This window comes from Strix aluco, chromosome 21 (assembly GCF_031877795.1).
Source record: "Strix aluco isolate bStrAlu1 chromosome 21, bStrAlu1.hap1, whole genome shotgun sequence".
Classification (NCBI taxonomy): Eukaryota; Metazoa; Chordata; class Aves; order Strigiformes; family Strigidae; genus Strix; species Strix aluco.
This window is the reverse complement of record NC_133951.1, coordinates 11,337,547-11,355,493: the sequence shown is the minus strand read 5'-3', so window position 1 is coordinate 11,355,493 and position 17,947 is coordinate 11,337,547. Positions and strand designations below refer to the sequence as shown.

At 43.8% G+C, this 17,947-nt stretch overlaps 1 protein-coding gene across 1 annotated transcript in view; it reads left to right on the top strand.

Annotated features, from left to right (window-relative positions):
- Positions 1-11,139, top strand: part of PRKCA (protein kinase C alpha) — a 160,518-nt gene extending 149,379 nt beyond the window's left edge. Inside the window, exons 16-17 of the mRNA XM_074847397.1 lie at positions 310-450; positions 4,332-11,139. Coding sequence (XP_074703498.1) covers positions 310-450; positions 4,332-4,496 — 306 coding nt within the window. The 3' untranslated portion in view covers positions 4,497-11,139. The remainder of the gene's footprint in view (positions 1-309; positions 451-4,331) is intronic.
- Positions 11,140-17,947: the final 6,808 nt, after the last annotated feature.

Below are 17,947 nucleotides of genomic sequence, written 5' to 3'. Positions count from 1 at the left end.
CTGAAAGACGAAAGGTGAAATTGAGGAGTGAGTTGTGAACTAACATGATGGCAGGTTGCCCCGGGCACCACCTGCACCCACACCTCCAGCAGCAACCTTTGCCAAATGGGAAAAAGTTCTCAAGTGCAACACTTAATTTTGCTGCTGACGTGCTGTCTCCAGTAATCAAACAAGAAAACTAATCGTCAAAAAATTAATTTTAGCTTTTCAAAACAATTTTATTAGCAACTTACATCTTCAGGAGAGGAGCAAGAGCATCACAATCATTCCAGCATTAAACTTCATCATTTGGTGTTTTCTTCCTAATAGCTAATGACTAAACATCCTGCAAAACGCCTTGGCTGTGGCCTTGAAGGTGAAAGAGACATCAGGGAACATGCTTTCTTCAGGAGAATTGACTGGGAAAAACTGGAAAGCAGAGAGATTCAGCCACCTTTCAAACCTAAAGTGGTGAGTGAGATGCCAAGTACTTCCCTCGCTAAATGTGTCTGCAGTCATGCTTTCCCGCGGGGTGAGATTAATGCTGGCTTGATGGTGCTGCAAATCTGGGACACTTCTAAACTAAGGCAATTTGATTATGGCAGACCAGTCTGCAAATCTGCTAATGTTTTGGCACCCTGTAGCATAACCCAGTGTACTTTGTTCCTTGCAAAAAAAGTCTCTCGGTGGTTTGAGTCTTGACTTCGATGGTCATGCACTGCAGAAGTTGAAAACAGGGAAAATTGGCATATTCACATCAGCCACTTGAGACATGTACTCAATGCAGTTCCCGACTGTCTCCTCTGAGCAGCATCTAAAGTCAATGATTAAAGGTATCTGAGTTACGGGGCTGAATTTCCTCCATGGTGGGCTACACAGCACGGGGGGGGTTGTCTTCCCCATCCTTGAGTGATGCAACCCACATCTTCCAAGTTTGCAAGAATAATTCCTGATTTGTTTTTAATGTTTATTACTGGTTTACACGCATGTATCCCTAGGAATATTTTAGAAATCCAAACAAGTGAAAGACGACCTTACCGTGAGAACTGTTTGCATAACGGAATTTGAAGAACTGTATTTGTTGATACAGAATTTCTTTCAGCATGTACTGGACTTTATTGACAGGCAAAGAAAAGTATTTGCACGCAAGAATACAAGCTTTCAGGAACAGCTGTAAATGATTTTGTCCTATCATCGAATCTTTCTTCTCTAACACTTTTTCTGTTTCAACTGAGATGTGTAGCTGGCTGTAGCACTGCAGGTACAGGATCATTGGTCTGTACACTGGTTTGTTTACCAATACAGACATGCGAGTGTGCTATCACAAACTAATGGACAGAGGGAGGCCACTACCTGGTGGCAGAATGTATTCGTCTCTTCTTGTGTACTAATGACTTTTTCACATCACCAGGAGGAGAGTTGCGTGCTGAGAAGAGTATTTTATGCTAGGGGAAACACCCTTTTCGTATGGTGTGGATTTTGCACACAGGGAAGGGTGTAAATAAGTAAAGAATACGCGTGGTGCTGCCAGCCCTGCCCAGCTGGTCCCCAGAGCTGTCTGTCCGAAGGGGAGCTGCACCTCTTCAAAGCCTGTTTTGTGAAAGATTTTCATTGCATGCTTCTTGAGTCAAATTTAAAGCTGATTGTAAAGCAAATCTACCTTCACATCTGTACGTTTTATTAGCTCAGGAACCGAGTGCTTAGACTTTCCTTGAAGTTAAGTGTAACAACAGCATGAAGGGACTAAAAGCTTGAAGTATGGTCTGGTTCCATCATAGCACGTTTCATGGCAGATCCTGGTTTCTGTTTAGAGCAGCTGTGCTCTGTCTCTGTGGTTATCATGACCTGTTTTGTTTATACAGGCTGCTTTTAATATACACCAAGGTGTATTCACACGGAGCCTGACTTTCCCAGATGAAAATAATTTAAAATCCAAGTCTGATATTAACATACACTTTGTGTAACTCATTTATTGTGATTGCTGATTCTGTTTATATTGATTCTAGAAAGCAAAAAACAAATGACCCTTCATCTGTTTGAAGATGTAGATGTATTTATAGGCTTTGTTTGGGTGGGTTTTTTTCAGAAAACCTTTGTAGGTGCATGTTCTTTAGGAAGCACATTGCTGCAGGAATAATCCTGCTGCTTTTGCATACGGCCATGGATCTCACTCGAACACGGAGCTGCAGATTTTGGGTCAGCAGTTGCTTGGTTTAAATAATGTGTTCCCTTCCAGATTGACATTTCACAGGCTACAGGCACAGTCTGATTATTTGGCAGGAAGGACATTTTACTCGTATTTTAAGCTTAGGAGTTCTAGGAGTCCTGTATTTTCAGTTCTGCTTTAATACTGCATTAATGCTCACAGTAGCAATGCTACTTTGTAATGTAAAGACAAATATGTAATTGAAGATGCAAAATTATTGATAAATTATTATATTTGCACCCAAAAGATACCCAAATTTCACATGAGTTATTTCTTAGCCTCTACTAGTGTAAGCAATAGTGAGAGACCAAATGGAGTCAGGGACTTTGGTTTCAATATACAGCTTGTTTTAATACCTTCCACTTGTTGAAAAAAGAAGAATTAAAAAAAAAAAAACTAAAGAAAAAAGAGCATATTTTTGTGGAAGGATGATGCATATCTGTAGAACATCTCTTTAACAAAGTCTTCCCTGTACGAATAGCCCTTTTGTTGCTGCTCTGGGTTGACTCTATTGCCTCTAAATAAATTTGACTGCTGACTTAGGGATACATCAACTTTCATTCCAACGATGCAGAGTTTTCCCTTGTCAAAGTTCAGCTCTGTCCATTCTTGTTCTCCAGAGATTCTGTACCAAAATGCACTGGCTTCAGTGGGCACCAGGGTATTCGGTGAGTGCAGAACCCCGGGTGAAAAAAGCAGACTACTGTTAGCCTTTAACCCGCTGAAGTGTTCCTCTGCTTGTGTCCTTCCAAGGCTGAACAAGTGTCCTCCTGTGAGCACTGCAGTCCAGTACCTGAGCATGCGTTTTTCATCTGAAATACAAACCAGCTTGTGCCTGAGGCAGTAAGAGCTCTTTGCAGCTCAGATCGGGTGGCGTGTCCCAGTCCAGGACGTGCCAGGTGCTTTGCAAGAAGATTGAAAACTGTGACTGAGCTGTTCTCAAAAGAGCCAAACACCTCACCCTCAAATTCCCTTAACAGGCCCCCCTTCACTTGGTTTCTCCCGTAAATGCGCAGCTTTATTCATGTTGCATTAGTTTGGAGAAATTAATGTTTGATATTGGCCTATTGTACAAGCCATGTTCTACCCTTTCCAAGTTATCCTCTAAGTCTGAAGACAATAGTGTCACGTTATCCTCTAAATCCACATGTAGATATATTGTAGGGATGGATAGGGAGGAAGGGGTCAGGGACAACAGGAGGAAACGTTCAGGGCCTTTATCACACAACCACGCTGGTTTTGAAGATCTGTTACAGTGGATAGTTTAGAGATAAGCAGATTTACCAGTTTCCTTTAGACCTCTCCACTATATTCGATGCCTAGTTTTCCTCAAATATGCATTTTTTTCTTGCACCCAAGCTAATTTTGTTCTGGTCCCACCTTCATCCTTTTTAACTTGCCTCTAATCATACTTCCCTGCCTTTCAAGTGTTTTCTGCATTACTCAAAACTATCCTTTCCGCAAACCTGATTTCTTTTGTTCTCTGTTCTGAATGAGTTGTGTTCAGCGTGTAGCTATATATAACCCCCCTTCTCGGCTGGGCTTCACAAGACAACGTGTCTCTTCTCTCAGACAAAAAAAGGAGGAAAGCTGTCACAGCACGTTTTGTAAGGAGGACCTGTTCCCAGGATGCACTCCCTGCCCCAGCTCCCGCCTGCAGTCCCCAGGACTGGAGCTCTGCTGTCGTTTGTGAATTTACAAGAGTTTATATGCTGTACAATGAAGAATCAAAGCATATGAAATAATTACATTAGGCTTTCTGCAGATCGTGAAGGAAACAGAGACTAACACAAGAATTTAATTTTGCATCATAAAGTTCTTAAGAAAAATGAAATGGCTTGACAGATGAAGTATCTCTTGCCAATACCTGTCCATAAAAATATTTTCTTTTTCCTTTTTTATCCCAGTAATTCTGAATATTTAAAGCCTCTTTACTTCATCACCTCATGCTGATGGATGGAAACTTTTCTAAAACTTCTCTGTTTACCTGAGATTTTTTGTTAAAATATCTGAAAAGAAAATTTCCTCTTAACTACTCATAAGAGATGAAGGAAAGTCTTGCATCCTGAAAAATCTGCAGAAAGCTGGAACTGCCAATGTATTGCTGATTTTTTCAGCTGTTTTTCTGTTTGTTTTTTTCTTGCAGTGTGGCAAAGGTGCTGAAAACTTCGATAAATTCTTTACACGAGGACAGCCGGTGTTAACACCTCCGGATCAGCTGGTCATTGCTAACATAGACCAAACAGATTTTGAAGGGTTCTCTTACGTCAACCCCCAGTTCATACACCCCCTTTTACAAAATGTAGCATGAGATGGCGGAACAGGAACAAATCCCGCAGTGGGGAGCGGTCCTTAACCCTACAATTTTTAGGCTTTTGCCTTGTTGATTCCATTTGGGCCTGGAAATTGTAGGGTTAGAAAGTATGAGATGGGGGAAAGGCCACTTATTCAGGTTTTTGGCTTTGCAACAGCGATGTTGTCTTAATGGGAGGTAAATTAGTGTACGGTGCCCACTTATTCCTCTAGAAGTCACCACTGACGCGTCTAAATTTACCCATTTTTTGGTACGTTATATATTTTTGTAACTTCCCACTGTCCTTTTGCTCCCTTTTCCACTCTCCTGCGTTAGAAATAATCTAACACATGGTCTGGAAAAAAAAAAAAAACCAACCTCGAATATTTAGTCCTTCGGTGCGGATGCTGGGAGACAGGAGCGCTCAGCTCCGCGGGACCGCTCCTCCCCGCTCTGCCCGGTGACTTCGGGGAGATCAGCAGCACAAGAGACCGAAACGGCGGCGACGCCAGGGAGGAGAGGCATTGCAAAACAATTGTTGAAAGTACTTGTTTCAGAACTATGACAGAAACAAGGCGGGAGTGGGTTGAAGGGGGGGACAAAATCAAATTAGACCCTGAGGCTTTCGAGAACCGATCCTGTAAGCAACACCAAGTTTAAACACGCTTCAGCGATGGCCAGATCTCTAGGATCTTTGCTAAGTAGCATGTGATAAACTCAAGGGTGAAATTTTGTCTTTAATAATAATAATAATAATAAATAGTAATAATTTTAATAATATTTTTGTGAATTTTAATCTCCATGAGATTATTCTGTGATCCAGGGTGCCATTGTTTGTTCGGTTAATTTCATTTACACCACTCCTCAAGTTTACTGTTAACCAGTTCTAATACCAATATTTTACTATGAGATTTGTTAACCTGGAATGTAAAACAAAAGTGTAATCTCTTAAATCTATTTACATGTGTTTATTTATAGTCTGCAGTATAGGGCGGTAAATCGAAGAAAGCATTATGTGTACAAAATTAACAAAAGAATGCAGCCCCAAGTGACTTCCTGATTTCTCCAGAATAACTCATGAAAATCAAGTGAGATTTAGTCTTAAAATAATCAGTTTTAATTCAGAAAACTTTGGGCTGTAGAATAATCAAGCCTGAAAGAAGAAGCACCTAAAACTTGTTTTATTGATAGAATGGAATTTAATACATTTTACATATGCTTCATGCAATGAATTTTGCATGTTTAGTAATAACTCTTAATAATAAGGGTTAATAATAAGCAGATCTATATTACTGACATAATCATATCAAGCATAAAGAGTATTATAAAAATTTTATAAAACAAATTGTGCTTTATTTGTGAAGTTCTTGTTCTGAATGACATCATTTAGATTTAGCTAAATGTTTTATTGCTATTGTTTTGGTTTTTACTTTAGGTTTTGGATATTGTTAATGGCTTAGGATATAATCTCTTTTTTTAAAAGTAGGTCTACTTTTAAACAATAATTGCTACCTGCAGGTTTTATACGAGGTTCAATTAGGCTTTCATTTCACGTCTGCTTATTACTTACAGAGAAGGAAATAGACTTTATTTGCAATGATGAACACTGTAATTAATGCAATCTTCTCCTCTCTTATTACTTAGATAAAAAAATTTTGATATTTCCTCTTACAACTTACCAGAAGATATTAATTCAAATATCAGTAAATATTTTTTGTGCATATTTTGGTTTTGTTACAGCATGTAAAATAGTAGGCAGTGCATTTTCCTTTTTTTGTCCCTTCTGCCTTGTTACTGTTAGCAGCCATAGGCACTTTTTGTCTGTCAGATGTGCATGACGATGTCAGAAGCATGATGTCTCTGTTGCTGCATGCAGACTGATTACAATTTTTCCAGCATGTAAACATATTCAAAAAGTAAGATATTTGCCATAAAAGACTTAAATTTATACTAGAATATGTAACTGGGGGGGTGGGGTGGGAGGGGAATCTACTTTCTAATCATCTTTTATGACAATAAAACATGGAACCTGTGCCAAAGATTCTGTTAGGAAGATCCAATCCTGCAAACCAGTAGCCAAGTGTTTGAGGTGCGGGGACGACCCGTGGTGGAGTGGGACAGTCTGTGAGTGAAACACGGCTGGATGCGAACGGCATCGGGGTCTGCTTCTGCACCCGTGGTGCCCCCAGAAGCGTATTTTTGGTGCCTAGGACGCGTGATTTGCAACACTCCAGAGGTTTTGCCCAGTCACAGTCCTTCTGCAGCCCCAGCTCGAAGCAAGGGGCATCTCCTGAGCAAGGGCGAGTGGGCTGTAGTGAGGGAACCAGCCTGCGCTGAGGGATGCGAAAACACTCGGCTAGCGAGGGGCACTGACCAACTAACCAGAACTCAGATTGTTGCCTAAATAAACAGAACTCCAAATTTTTAAGACATTTTAGGAGTAAAATTTTTAAACTATTCTGTGTCAAATATGTTATCAGCCAAGTCTGGGAGTTAATTTTCTTCTTTATATATTATATACTTTAAAAATTATGGTATTCACCATAACGCATGTGGATTAGTGCAGCATTCATGACTATTTATGTTTTTTCTGAATGTGCTTAGCCTGCCATAGTTTAGGAAAATCTGAGTATCATGCTGTAGAAGATAATAGATTCAACAGATTACTGAGGCTCAGATTTTGAATAAAGAAGGGGCTCTCAAGTAAGTCTGTCTGCCGAGAGGCGGCATTACATGTGTTTTAAGAATGTGAAGTGAAAAAGACGCTTTTGAAAAAGGAAAATACTGGGAGAAATACCAGCACACAGGTTTTGGAAGTAAGAAAAGCAGTACAGGGGCAGAACTGAACCAAGCCACAAACAGGCAGGAGATCTCACGGGTAGATATTCCCCAACAGTTCTGGTTTTCCTGATGAAATATGAATTGTACAGGGTAGTCCCGTTGCAGGCGGTTGTTGCCGGCACAGCTGTGACAGTCGGTGCTGTTCACACCAGAACACAGCATTAAAGAGCTGGTCCAACACCTGAACAGAGCTGCTCCTTTTCTGGCTACTTCCCATAATGAGTTTCTTAGGCACTTGCATTTGCTCCCCAGTTTTTCTGATGTAGAAGCAGAAATTCCTCTTTAACGTTGTTACCTCAAGTCCCTGGGCTTGTCACATCTCATGTCATCTTCTGTAGGTGTCTGTAACGCTTATGAAAAGGGACTGTGAACTCATGGATCCTGCAGGAATAAGACAGGGTTGTATAAAGCAGGGATTGAATATTTGTGTTACTCCTCGCTGCTCCGCCCAGTGCACTCGCACGCGAACGCTCACACTTGGACCAGCCCTTTAATGAGAACTCCAGGTGGTTTATCATCTAGAAGTTTATAATGGCAAGTAAAACCTTAAGTATCCAGGAAGCATTTTCATATCTTTTTTAATACAGATGTTATTTATATAATATTTTTCACAAGATTTGGTTTTCTAGACAACATGTATCAACGGAGGGAGAGGCATTAGAGCTGCTTTTCTTTCACTGGTGTTCAATAGCAACCGTAATCCGAACACCCACGTTATCACAAAGATTTCTAAAAGTCAAATTGAAAATTATAATGCACTGAAGCTGGGGTGGAAGTTTTGGGAGCTGAATTTCCATCCCACATGTGCTTGAGCCCCAAGGGGCTCCAGAGCAGCCCCATTCCTGCTGCGGGAGGCACAGGTGTGCCACGTAAAAATTCCAGACCATTTTCAGGGATTAAAAGAGACTTAACTGGCTCCTAGGCAAATTTCTTCATTATTCAAGCATCTGGGTGTTTTTATCCGCCTTCAAGTCACTTCAGCAGGGTGGTGGGTTTCCAGAACAGCCACTTTGCCCCCCGGCCAGTCTCGGTCCTCTTAACAAGGATTGCACATACGTGAGAAGGAGAGAGCATGTTCCCATAATAAAATACTGCTCCTTAATCCAGTTTATAGAAGGAATGCAATTTAGCTTTCTGATCCTTCATTCTTTCCAGAAATACAATTGAATTTCCTTTTACAAACTGAAGAAAGTTCTTCTGGAAATCATCTGTTAGTTTAAAAGAACTCATCATATCTAAATGCTGTTGGCCTTTGAAATCCATCCTGTCTTTTGGGGTGAATTCAATTGAATAATGCTGGGCTTCTGTAAAATTAATAAGGTCAAGTGAGAGAGGAACGTGTCTTCTAGCTAGAAAGATGACATGTCCAAGGGCCAGGATTGAGTAGTTCCACTTGCAAAGTCTGTTTTCTCAGTCGGTGCATCCGGATGCAATCCCAGCTAAATGCCGTAGGAGACACATGCAGTTAGCAGAGGGGGAAGATCCTCCTTTTTAAGCAAAACACATCATTGGAAATAATAATAATCCAGTAATAAAACTTTGATATGAGTAGAAAGCATATTTACAGTATTGAGTTTACAGTGGGCTTTTGGACCTGCCACAAAACTTCTGGAAACGTTTAATGTGATTTTCAGTTCTTTTAGTCATTAGCATAAATTATTGTACATAGGTTTTGTCTCTTTGAAAACATGAGTGTTGGCTCTAGGCGATGCGTTACCTCTCTGTGCTGTTTGGTAGGTAGGCGCTGAGCTGCTAAGTAGTAAAAAAGTAGACAAGCTAAAGCACTTTCATCCTTGGCTCCACACTCTTAGATGGGATCTTAAATAGTTCAGTTGAAGAATTAAATAAGATTTGACTCCATAAACATGTATGATTTCCTACCAACAAGTAACTGTGCCAGTAACAATTGGTAATTAAATAGCCTTATGATGAATAATCATCATGCACTACAGCCCTCCTGTTCCTAGGAAAAACGAGCGAGAGGGCAAGTTATTAACCTCTCTGCCTCAGTTACCTCATCTGTAAAATGGGGATAATAATACTTACCTCACAGGGAGGTGTGAGGACTTCTTAGGTAATGGTTCTAATACACTTTTAACCTGAAAAGAGTTGTGTAAGTATTATTATAATTTTTAAGATTAAATCAGCTTATTTGATTCACATGGTATTGCTGGATATACCATGCTGTTTCTACTTTTTTAAAGAGCTTTAGTAATTCTGGTGAAACCATTTGAAGAGAAATAAAATCAGATCTGATATATTTCTTACAGAATCTGGAGTCCAGCTTTTGTTAACTGGAGTCAGGGTGCGGTGGGGAGTGATGCTTGCTGATTGTGTAGGTCAGCTGCATTTACCTCTTTCCCAGTTACTGAGATTTCTATGTGCAATTTAAAAATTCCATGTAAATGGAAGTCTTAGTAAAGCTGATTATTGGAGGGTGAGATTCCCTATGTGTAAAGGTCAGCACAGCTGTTTTCTAATAATGTTTCTACTGACTCCTGTTGAAGGAGAAGCGATATTCTTTATGCAGCTGGTCCATCCATGACAGGTTTATTCCATTGATGTTTTAATGTATTCCTGTGTTGTGTATCTTCATGCTTTTCTTTTCCTTGTCTGTGACACCATAGTTCAAATGTAAAGAAAACTGCCCTAGAAGCTGTGATTTTTCCTCCACTGTCAGTCAAGCAAAAAAAAAAATAAAAATCAGCAGTCTATTAATAATTTTAACCAGTGACTGGCCCCAGCCTGTTTCCATTGAAGCTCACTTCTCACTATGGGATACATTGGAAAGTCTACAGCTAATGTTAATTAATTTTATAATTGTGAGTTGGTGACAGGAACATTTTAATGGAAAGCAAAATTATGTTTCTGATCTTTATAAACCTTTTCCTAAGAACTATTTGAATTGTATTTACTTTCCTTCTGTTTGAACCCTGCGAGGCCACGCTGCCGATGGCTCCGTCCTTCCAGGGCTCCGCGTGCTCCTCTCTTGGCCGGCCAAGGCATCCGGGCAACCGCTGCCTCGAAGCTCGCTGTGTGCTTAGTTGCTTTACTGGAGCCAAGACTGCGGGATCCAGCATCTGGCAGCACTAAGCCTGTAAGCCCCAATTCAGCAAAAATAAGTATGTGCTGGTGCCCTTTCTGTCCAGCAGAGCGTGGCCACTGGGTTTGCCTCGGAGCAGCGCCGCGATACATCCCGCGGAAGCCAGTGGAGTTTGCCCACTCGGATGCCTTGCTGACTTGGAGCAGAACAAAACCTTCTTGCAGTGATAATACAAATTTAATCTGTGGCTTGTTCCCCACAAAGCCTTTCGTTTATTCTCTCATGTGCTATAAAATGAATGTAAAAAAAAGAATTCCAACGAAACAAAGCTCGTTGCCTCCTTTAAAAATGTGCATTTCCCAACACGTGTCTGGTGTTGCACGACAGTACAGAGCACACCTGAGACTTCTAAAACAATTGCATGTTACTTTAATGTTATCTTCTTTTAAACAAGGAGTAATCCCACTGTGAACTCATTCATATTTTTAATATTATTTTAAGACCCAAATTTTGTATTTATAAAGAGGAGAACATTATTTATTTTCTTATCATTTGTCTGCAAGATGCTACCAGAAAATTTGGAGAGGCCATTCCGTTTAAAAAAAAAAAAAAATAAAAATAATTGGAAGTATAGTGGGCAAGACTGATGTATAAATTACAGCATCTTTTTGTTTCTTAATTTGCAATATCTTCAATCTTTGTTTGCATGAAATGCTTTTGTTAAATATTAATTGTAGTTTCAAAGCAAGTGTGTATGAATAAAAATACTGATCATTACTTTTGTGTGAGTTTGGTCTGCCGTTATGAAATTTCATTTTAAAATTGACTCTGCAAAGCCCAGGGGCTGCAGAGATTATGGAGTGATCAGCCGCAGAGCTCACCCAGATCCAGACCTTGATTCTCTATTCATACACAGAATTTTAACCTGGGCCCTTTTTTAATGCCTGTTAATAAATCAAAAGAAAAAGAGGCTTAAGTGGAGAAAAGATGTGTCTGTAAGAGGATTTGTGCGTGCTGAGAGGTGAGCAGGCAGCTCTTTGAGCCAGCAGGTCCCTGGCTGACCTGCTCGCTGGGCTCAGCATCCCTGAGCCGCTGCAGGTGTGGATGGTGCAGGGAAGAGCAGCCCCAGGAGTGAAGCGAGGTCTCGGGTTGGAGGATGTGACCCCCAGCTCGATGTGGGACTTGGTGCTGGAGGGATGTGCCCTGCTTCTTAGCAGTTAGACCCCAAGAAAACTCAAAGTTCACTTTTTCACGTCCCTGTGTGTGTGAGCCCCGGGTGGTTCATTCCACTCTGCCTTTTCTCCCTGGGAAGAGGGTTTGTTTGTGGTGACTGATGATGGTCAGGGGCCCACCTTTGCTGTGAAATACTCAGTTTAGCACTCCCGGAGGACAGGACACGACCTCTCAGTCCCACCAGCCATACTCACCTCGAGTCCAGGCACTTGCCTCATTTGGGGTGATGTGATTTTACTTTCCAAATTTGAAAGCAGTGTACAAATACTGTGACAACTTGACGGACAAGTTTTTTTCTGCTTGCTCTCAAATGTATTGAATCTCATGCTAATTCAATAATCGGGTTAGTTTCATTTGCAGAAAAGTCTGGCTGAGTTTGCCCAAAGGAATGGTTGAAATTAATTTTTTTCTCATAGAGTGTTTCCAAGCTGCTACATTTTACTCAGTCTTCATCTAATGTGTGCAGCTTCTCCTGAAGTCCATGAACTCAGCCCATGAACTCAGGCCTTGCAAGCTTTCTGTGGAGCAGAAGAGGGAGTTGGAGACATCATTGCCCTGAGCTGGTGTATGTCAGAGTCAGTGCAGGAGGAGAGGGGTCCTCGGAGCTCCATGCTGCCAGACCTGCATCTCCTGCCACCTCGGCTCTTCAGACAGGGGCTGGGTGGGATTTCATTCCCAGCCGTGGCCTTCAGGGTGGACTCAGGAGCTGGCCCTGCTGCCAGGGGAGCACTCAGCTCCCCAGAAATACAACACTGGGGTGTTTGGACCTGTCAAGGCTCCTAATACCCCAAATGATCATTATCAACCGATACGAACAACACAGCCTTTAAACCTCTTAGAAATATTGTCCCAAATGCGAACAAGCTCTTTGCAGTCCCAATACCAGGCTGTTAAGGAAAAACCCCATCCCTTCCTAGCTCATTTCTGCTCCTCTTGCCAGCGAAGCACCCAGGCAGCAGGCACACGCGTTGCCCTCTCCGGCTACAGCTGAACCAAACCACCAGTGCTCCAGCAGCCGTTGGCGGGGTCGTTGGCTTTTTGGGTGAGATGAAGCTCATTAGACAAGAGTCTCTAAACACCCTCCAGACTTGTCCTTGGGGAAATGGGAGGCACGCGGAGGCTTGTGAGGGAGGGAAATGACTCCAGCCTGACATGAATATCGATAATGGGCATCTGAGGAACTGAGGAGCAATTACTCGTGGCTGCCACCTGCAGCTGAAGGCACATCCTCCCTCTCCCAGCCCCAACTTCTCTTTAGAGATTTGGGTATTTGATTTAGAAAATTCAGCATACTTTTACAGGCCTGGTACATGAGTCGCAAATACAACCGTCTCCTCTGAGAGCTACTAGGTTAGCTAAAATGATGATGGCATTAATTACCACAAGGTAATCATAATCCCACCTGCTTTGGCAAAGGCAACCTTCGCTGCTTGCCTGAAAAAAACCTCTGAGTAAGCCCAGTGGAGCCATGGGAAAGCAAAGACAAATCAATGAGTGGCCCAAATCTGGAAAGCTCTTGCCATGTGTGGATGGGTTGTCCTCAAAGTGATGTTTTCCCCAACTGCATCTGTCACTTGTCACGTTCCTAAAGTGATGTTAAGCCCAAAGAAATGGGGATCTGACCGGAGAACAGATGGTGGCAAGTCTGGACCCACAGAGTTACCTGCAAGGGTTTCTTTTTTGCTTTATTTTCCTGCTTTTCCCAAAGGAGGAGCATGAAATGAGGCAGATCTCACGGGACATGAGTCAATGCTGTCTCCTTCTCAAGGGATTCGCCACATTTGCTGCCAGGGTGATGGTGTCAGACACCAGCTGCCACTTCCAGTGTTCATTACTGGTCCGTGAGTCATTGCCCGACATCCCACCTCAGGAGATGTTGTTGCACAATCTGATGAAGGAGAGGGGAAAGTTTCAAAACCAATTTAAAGTGCAATACCTGAGTGAGAAAAAAAAAAAACAACCCTGCAATGGAAGTTTGCTTAGAAGTGTTTTAGATCTTATTCTCGCCCAACATGGCAAAATCACCCATCTCTGCCACAGCAGAGCTGATGATTCATATGCTGGGAATGAATTTCCCTTTCCTCAGAGGGCTCAGACCCGCCCCCCCCATAGCACCAGGGCTCAGCTGGAAGCAAAAGTTCAGCTGCTCCCCAAAGGCAATGGCAGTGTGGCCGTTTGCTGGGCTGGGGACGAGGCTTTTAATGCCACATAAAGTATTTGACCCATGTGGCTGGATGTTACAGCAGGTGCGATGAAGGGCCAGACTCCGCCTCTCAGGAGCACAGAATGCACATGAGGTAGTTACTGGTGAGTATTGGGGTTACTGCAAATTTCCTGTTAAAACTATTTTTGAAAGGAGCTGGGTTTTGGAAGGCTGTGTATGCATACTGATGTTTCCTGCATTAGTTTAATGAAAACTAATTCACCTCTGCCACCCCGCAGCGAGGCCAAGCCAGAGCTGCTCAGAGGGGTTTGCAGTACCCAGAGGGTTTGCAATGCTCACAGGGTCTGCAATGCTCCTGGTTTCGACGAGACCGATGGCTTTGTCCTGGTTCATATTCGCTTTTTCCCACCCCTGCCCTCCCGCGCTTGCGAGCTCCAGGTGTGTGTGCGTGTTACAAATACCCAGGTGAGTGGGGATGCTCAGGGGATCAGACACTCAGAGGTTTGTAGCAGCATTTCAGCTGCTGGGTTTGCCCAGTCAAGTCTGGTTTTCAGGGAATGGCCTTTTAGTAAAGCTGTGCTTATTCCTGACTTGCCACGTGCGTGCGGCTGCAGGAGGCACGGGTATCTGGGCAGGCTGGACACAAACCAGCTCTTTCTCAGGTTACAAACCAGTGTTTGGTCCACACCTGTGCTATTTTTCTTTCAGCCTTGAGGATCTGACCCATCACCCCTTATCTCGCTCCTCTATTCAGAGCTCTAAAACTCAGTGCCCACAACAGGGAGACTTCAAATCCATATAAACCACTCCACAACAATCTATATAAAACTTCATTAAAGCTTCAACATATTCAGTGACACCTCCAGAAACACTCTTCTTTTAACAGGATTCATTTGCTTCTACAAGTGTAACCATGTCTGAAACACTGATTAGGTGTGTTTTCAGGAAAAATCCATCAGAAATGGTTATAAAAACAACCAGCAATGAGTGCAAGGGCAGAAGGAGGGAAAGAGCACAGGTCAGCGATAAGAGCATCCCAAAACTCCTTGGATCAGTTCCTGGTCCTTTTGGGACAAGTCATTTAGCATTCTTGTGCCTGATTGACCCTAACATCATTAGAAGATTGGTAATGAATTTCAGTGCTATATAAATCACATGGAAAACTATTACCCTTAATACAAGCGTTATGAGGCTTTAATAATTAATGTCATCTAAACTGCTTTCCAAAACATGACCTTTTAAATCTGATTGCTGTGGCCAGAGCTATCCCTCATCCTGCAAGCAGCCTGTTTTCCAGCCAGCCTGGGTGGCTCCGATGGGGCCATGCTGGGGAGCCTGGATGAGTCCCAGTCCCAGAGACCAGCCTTGAGAGGGGTTGTATTGCTGCTACCTCCACTCCTTTGGTAGAGGGTTAACAGAAAACACTGGCAGTGAGAGCAAATTTACTGCCAGCATCTCTTCTAGCTTGTCTCATTGAAGGGCACTGCCCGCTTGCACGGTGCAGTGGTGGGATGTGGGAACTTCATGCCCTTCCCACCTTCCTTCCCCCCGGCGTGGGGACACACGGCCCAGGCAGGCTGGAGCAGTGGTACCTGCTGGCCCCGGGCCACCGCGGGGGCTAAAGGAGGCCACTGGCTGAGCTGCCGGAGCGAAACACCTGAACTGGCACATCCCCAGCTTTTATTAGTTCAGTTTAGACACTTATGATTACAGAGGGTATTTCATTTTAAATAAAGTATATAACTTCCATTCACACGTGCGCTTTTGTTATTCCGTGAGTCAGAGCCTCTCGGGGAGGCTGGCTGCAAAAGGCGCTGCACTTTTTTTTTAAGCTTTCGCACAGCATGTGGGTGTGGAGATAAAAATAATGTTGCACCTCTCCTTGCGCTTCCTCCAGAGCAGTGGCTCCAGGCAGAGGGATGTGCGGGAGAAACAGCAAACGGAGCTTCAGCTCCAACAGCCCACAGGAGTTAATTCCTTTAATTTAGTCATGGTGCAAGCAGGATGTGAAAACCCTCCCAGGAGGGGAGAGCGGCTGGTGTTCTTTGGTGCCGTGAGTTTTTCCTTTTTTCCTATTTTCCATGTTTGAAAGCTACAAAAATAAGAATGATGCTGCTGGGATAAGGAGTAGATGTTGTATGAGCGTGTGCTGACTCCTGCCACATCGCAGGACCCGGCTGGAGCCGCCCATCCCAAGGTCACATCCCACCTGCACAGGAGCTGTGGATCCCAGCCCCAGGCTGCTGATGCCAGTTTTGCTATCCAGCTCCCAATCTGTCCCGCAAACACCCTCTCGTGGAAAGAGAAAATCTCAAAAGTCTCTCTAGCAAGTGGTTCCCAACCTTTAGGAGCTGCACGGGGGCGGCAGCGGGTTCCCCTGCGCAGTGTGCCAGGGCTGCTGCACATCTCTGCCACGCTCCGGCGTCTCCCCAAGCCTCCCCCCGGCTGTGCTGCCCACGAAGTGACAAAAAATAGCAAGCTCCGAGGCAGCTGGCGTGGAGCATCTGTCACCTCCCACACAAGTCACAGCAGCTTCAGCATCGTGTCGCCAGTTCGTTGCATCTACCTGCTCGCTCTCCTCTTTTCTCAGGCAAACGATACAATTTCTGGCTGGTGCAGACTTTCCCTTCCAGTGCCCAAAACATTTCTTACAGCTTGGTATACAATTAAAGTTGGTTGACAGCTGTTGGACCCCAGACTAGAGCCACACGTGGGCTTGAGGGGTGGCTGCTCACGGGCTGTTTGCTGGGCAGATTTGCTGTCTGAATAATTCAGCGTAGAGCAAAGTAGAGGGAGTGGGAGGGGAGGCAAACCTGAGGTCTCCTATCAGTTCATGGCCTGAGGTGACAGGAACAGGCTTTTTATTGTATAATGTCCTAAGTGCCTTCAAGGTACTTCTGCTGGAAGGCAAAAGACCAGAGAAAAGGTTCCCTGCAGATGTCATCTGCAGGAATTAAACACTTGTAGCTGAAAGGAGACGGGCCCTCATCACCCCGCTGCACCGCTGACAGAGCAGGGAGAGCCACTGTAAAGAATTGCTTCTGGTCTGGGCCATTAATGAAGTTTAAATCCCTCCTCACTAATAAGATTTGACTTTGAGTGCATTCTAAAAGCTGCCCGCTCAGGTATCCATGTTTGCACACTGGTTTTGGACGCGGTGTGAAAAGCTGCTCCACCAGCACGAGGGTTGGCAGAGCTGCCGCGGCTGGGAAAGCTCCAGCCCTGCAAAGCCTGGCTCAGCTGTGTAACATCATGATGTGCGAGATCCCACCTGGCTTCACTCACCCCAGGTGTGGCTTCAGGGGCAGATCCTGCCCCTCTGGGAGGAGAGAGCTCAGCAGGAAATAGTGAAAAGTGGGGAGGTTGAGGAAATGGTGAGATGGTACTGCTTGGTGTTACATCAAAAATAAACCCCCAAAATAACTCTTGCAGAATTTGGCAAAGTTCTGCTCTGAGTTTTGGAGGCTGCTGAGAAGATGTGAAGTGCTAATTGTCCTGCCTGGGACAGCCACACCAAGCTCCTGGCCAGGGGAAGGAGTTTCCACTTCATCTTCATCATCTCTTTCCATTAGCAGGGAGACGGGCATTATGGGGAAGGAATTCTGGAGAGCTGCTAATGAGGTAGGAGACCTGAGCTGGGGTTCTGGGGGGCATCACTGCTGCCCTCTTGCAGCCTGGCCCTGGCATGCCGGTGGCAAACGCTCCTGGTGTGAGTGCTGGCATCATGCACGTGCTTCACCACGGCAGAAGCTGCTGTATGAGACAAGCAGCAATGGCAAATCTTTTAGCCTAAGTACATTTGCATAGAAGCAAAGGGAACCTGGGGCAGGGAGGGAAGAAACTGAAGCCCAAAATGTGTATTTCTAATTGATTATATGCATGGCTGCTGGGGGCCTCTTACTGTAATGGTTAATTATGTCATTGGCTGGATGTGCTGCAGCCTTTATTTGTGTTGTATTCAAATAATCCTGCACGGTGCCCAGGTGGCCAATACAGCAGATTGGCTGTCCGGATTAAAAGGAAGGTCTGCTTTGTTTGGGGTATTTTTAACAATATGGAGACAAGAAAAATGATGAACAGCCAATTACTGTATTAAAATAACGTACGCTGACAGAACATGATGAACAGCAAGGTCTAACCTGCCTCTTGTAGCTTTCTGACTGTATTGGTAATTCCCTGCTGATTAGC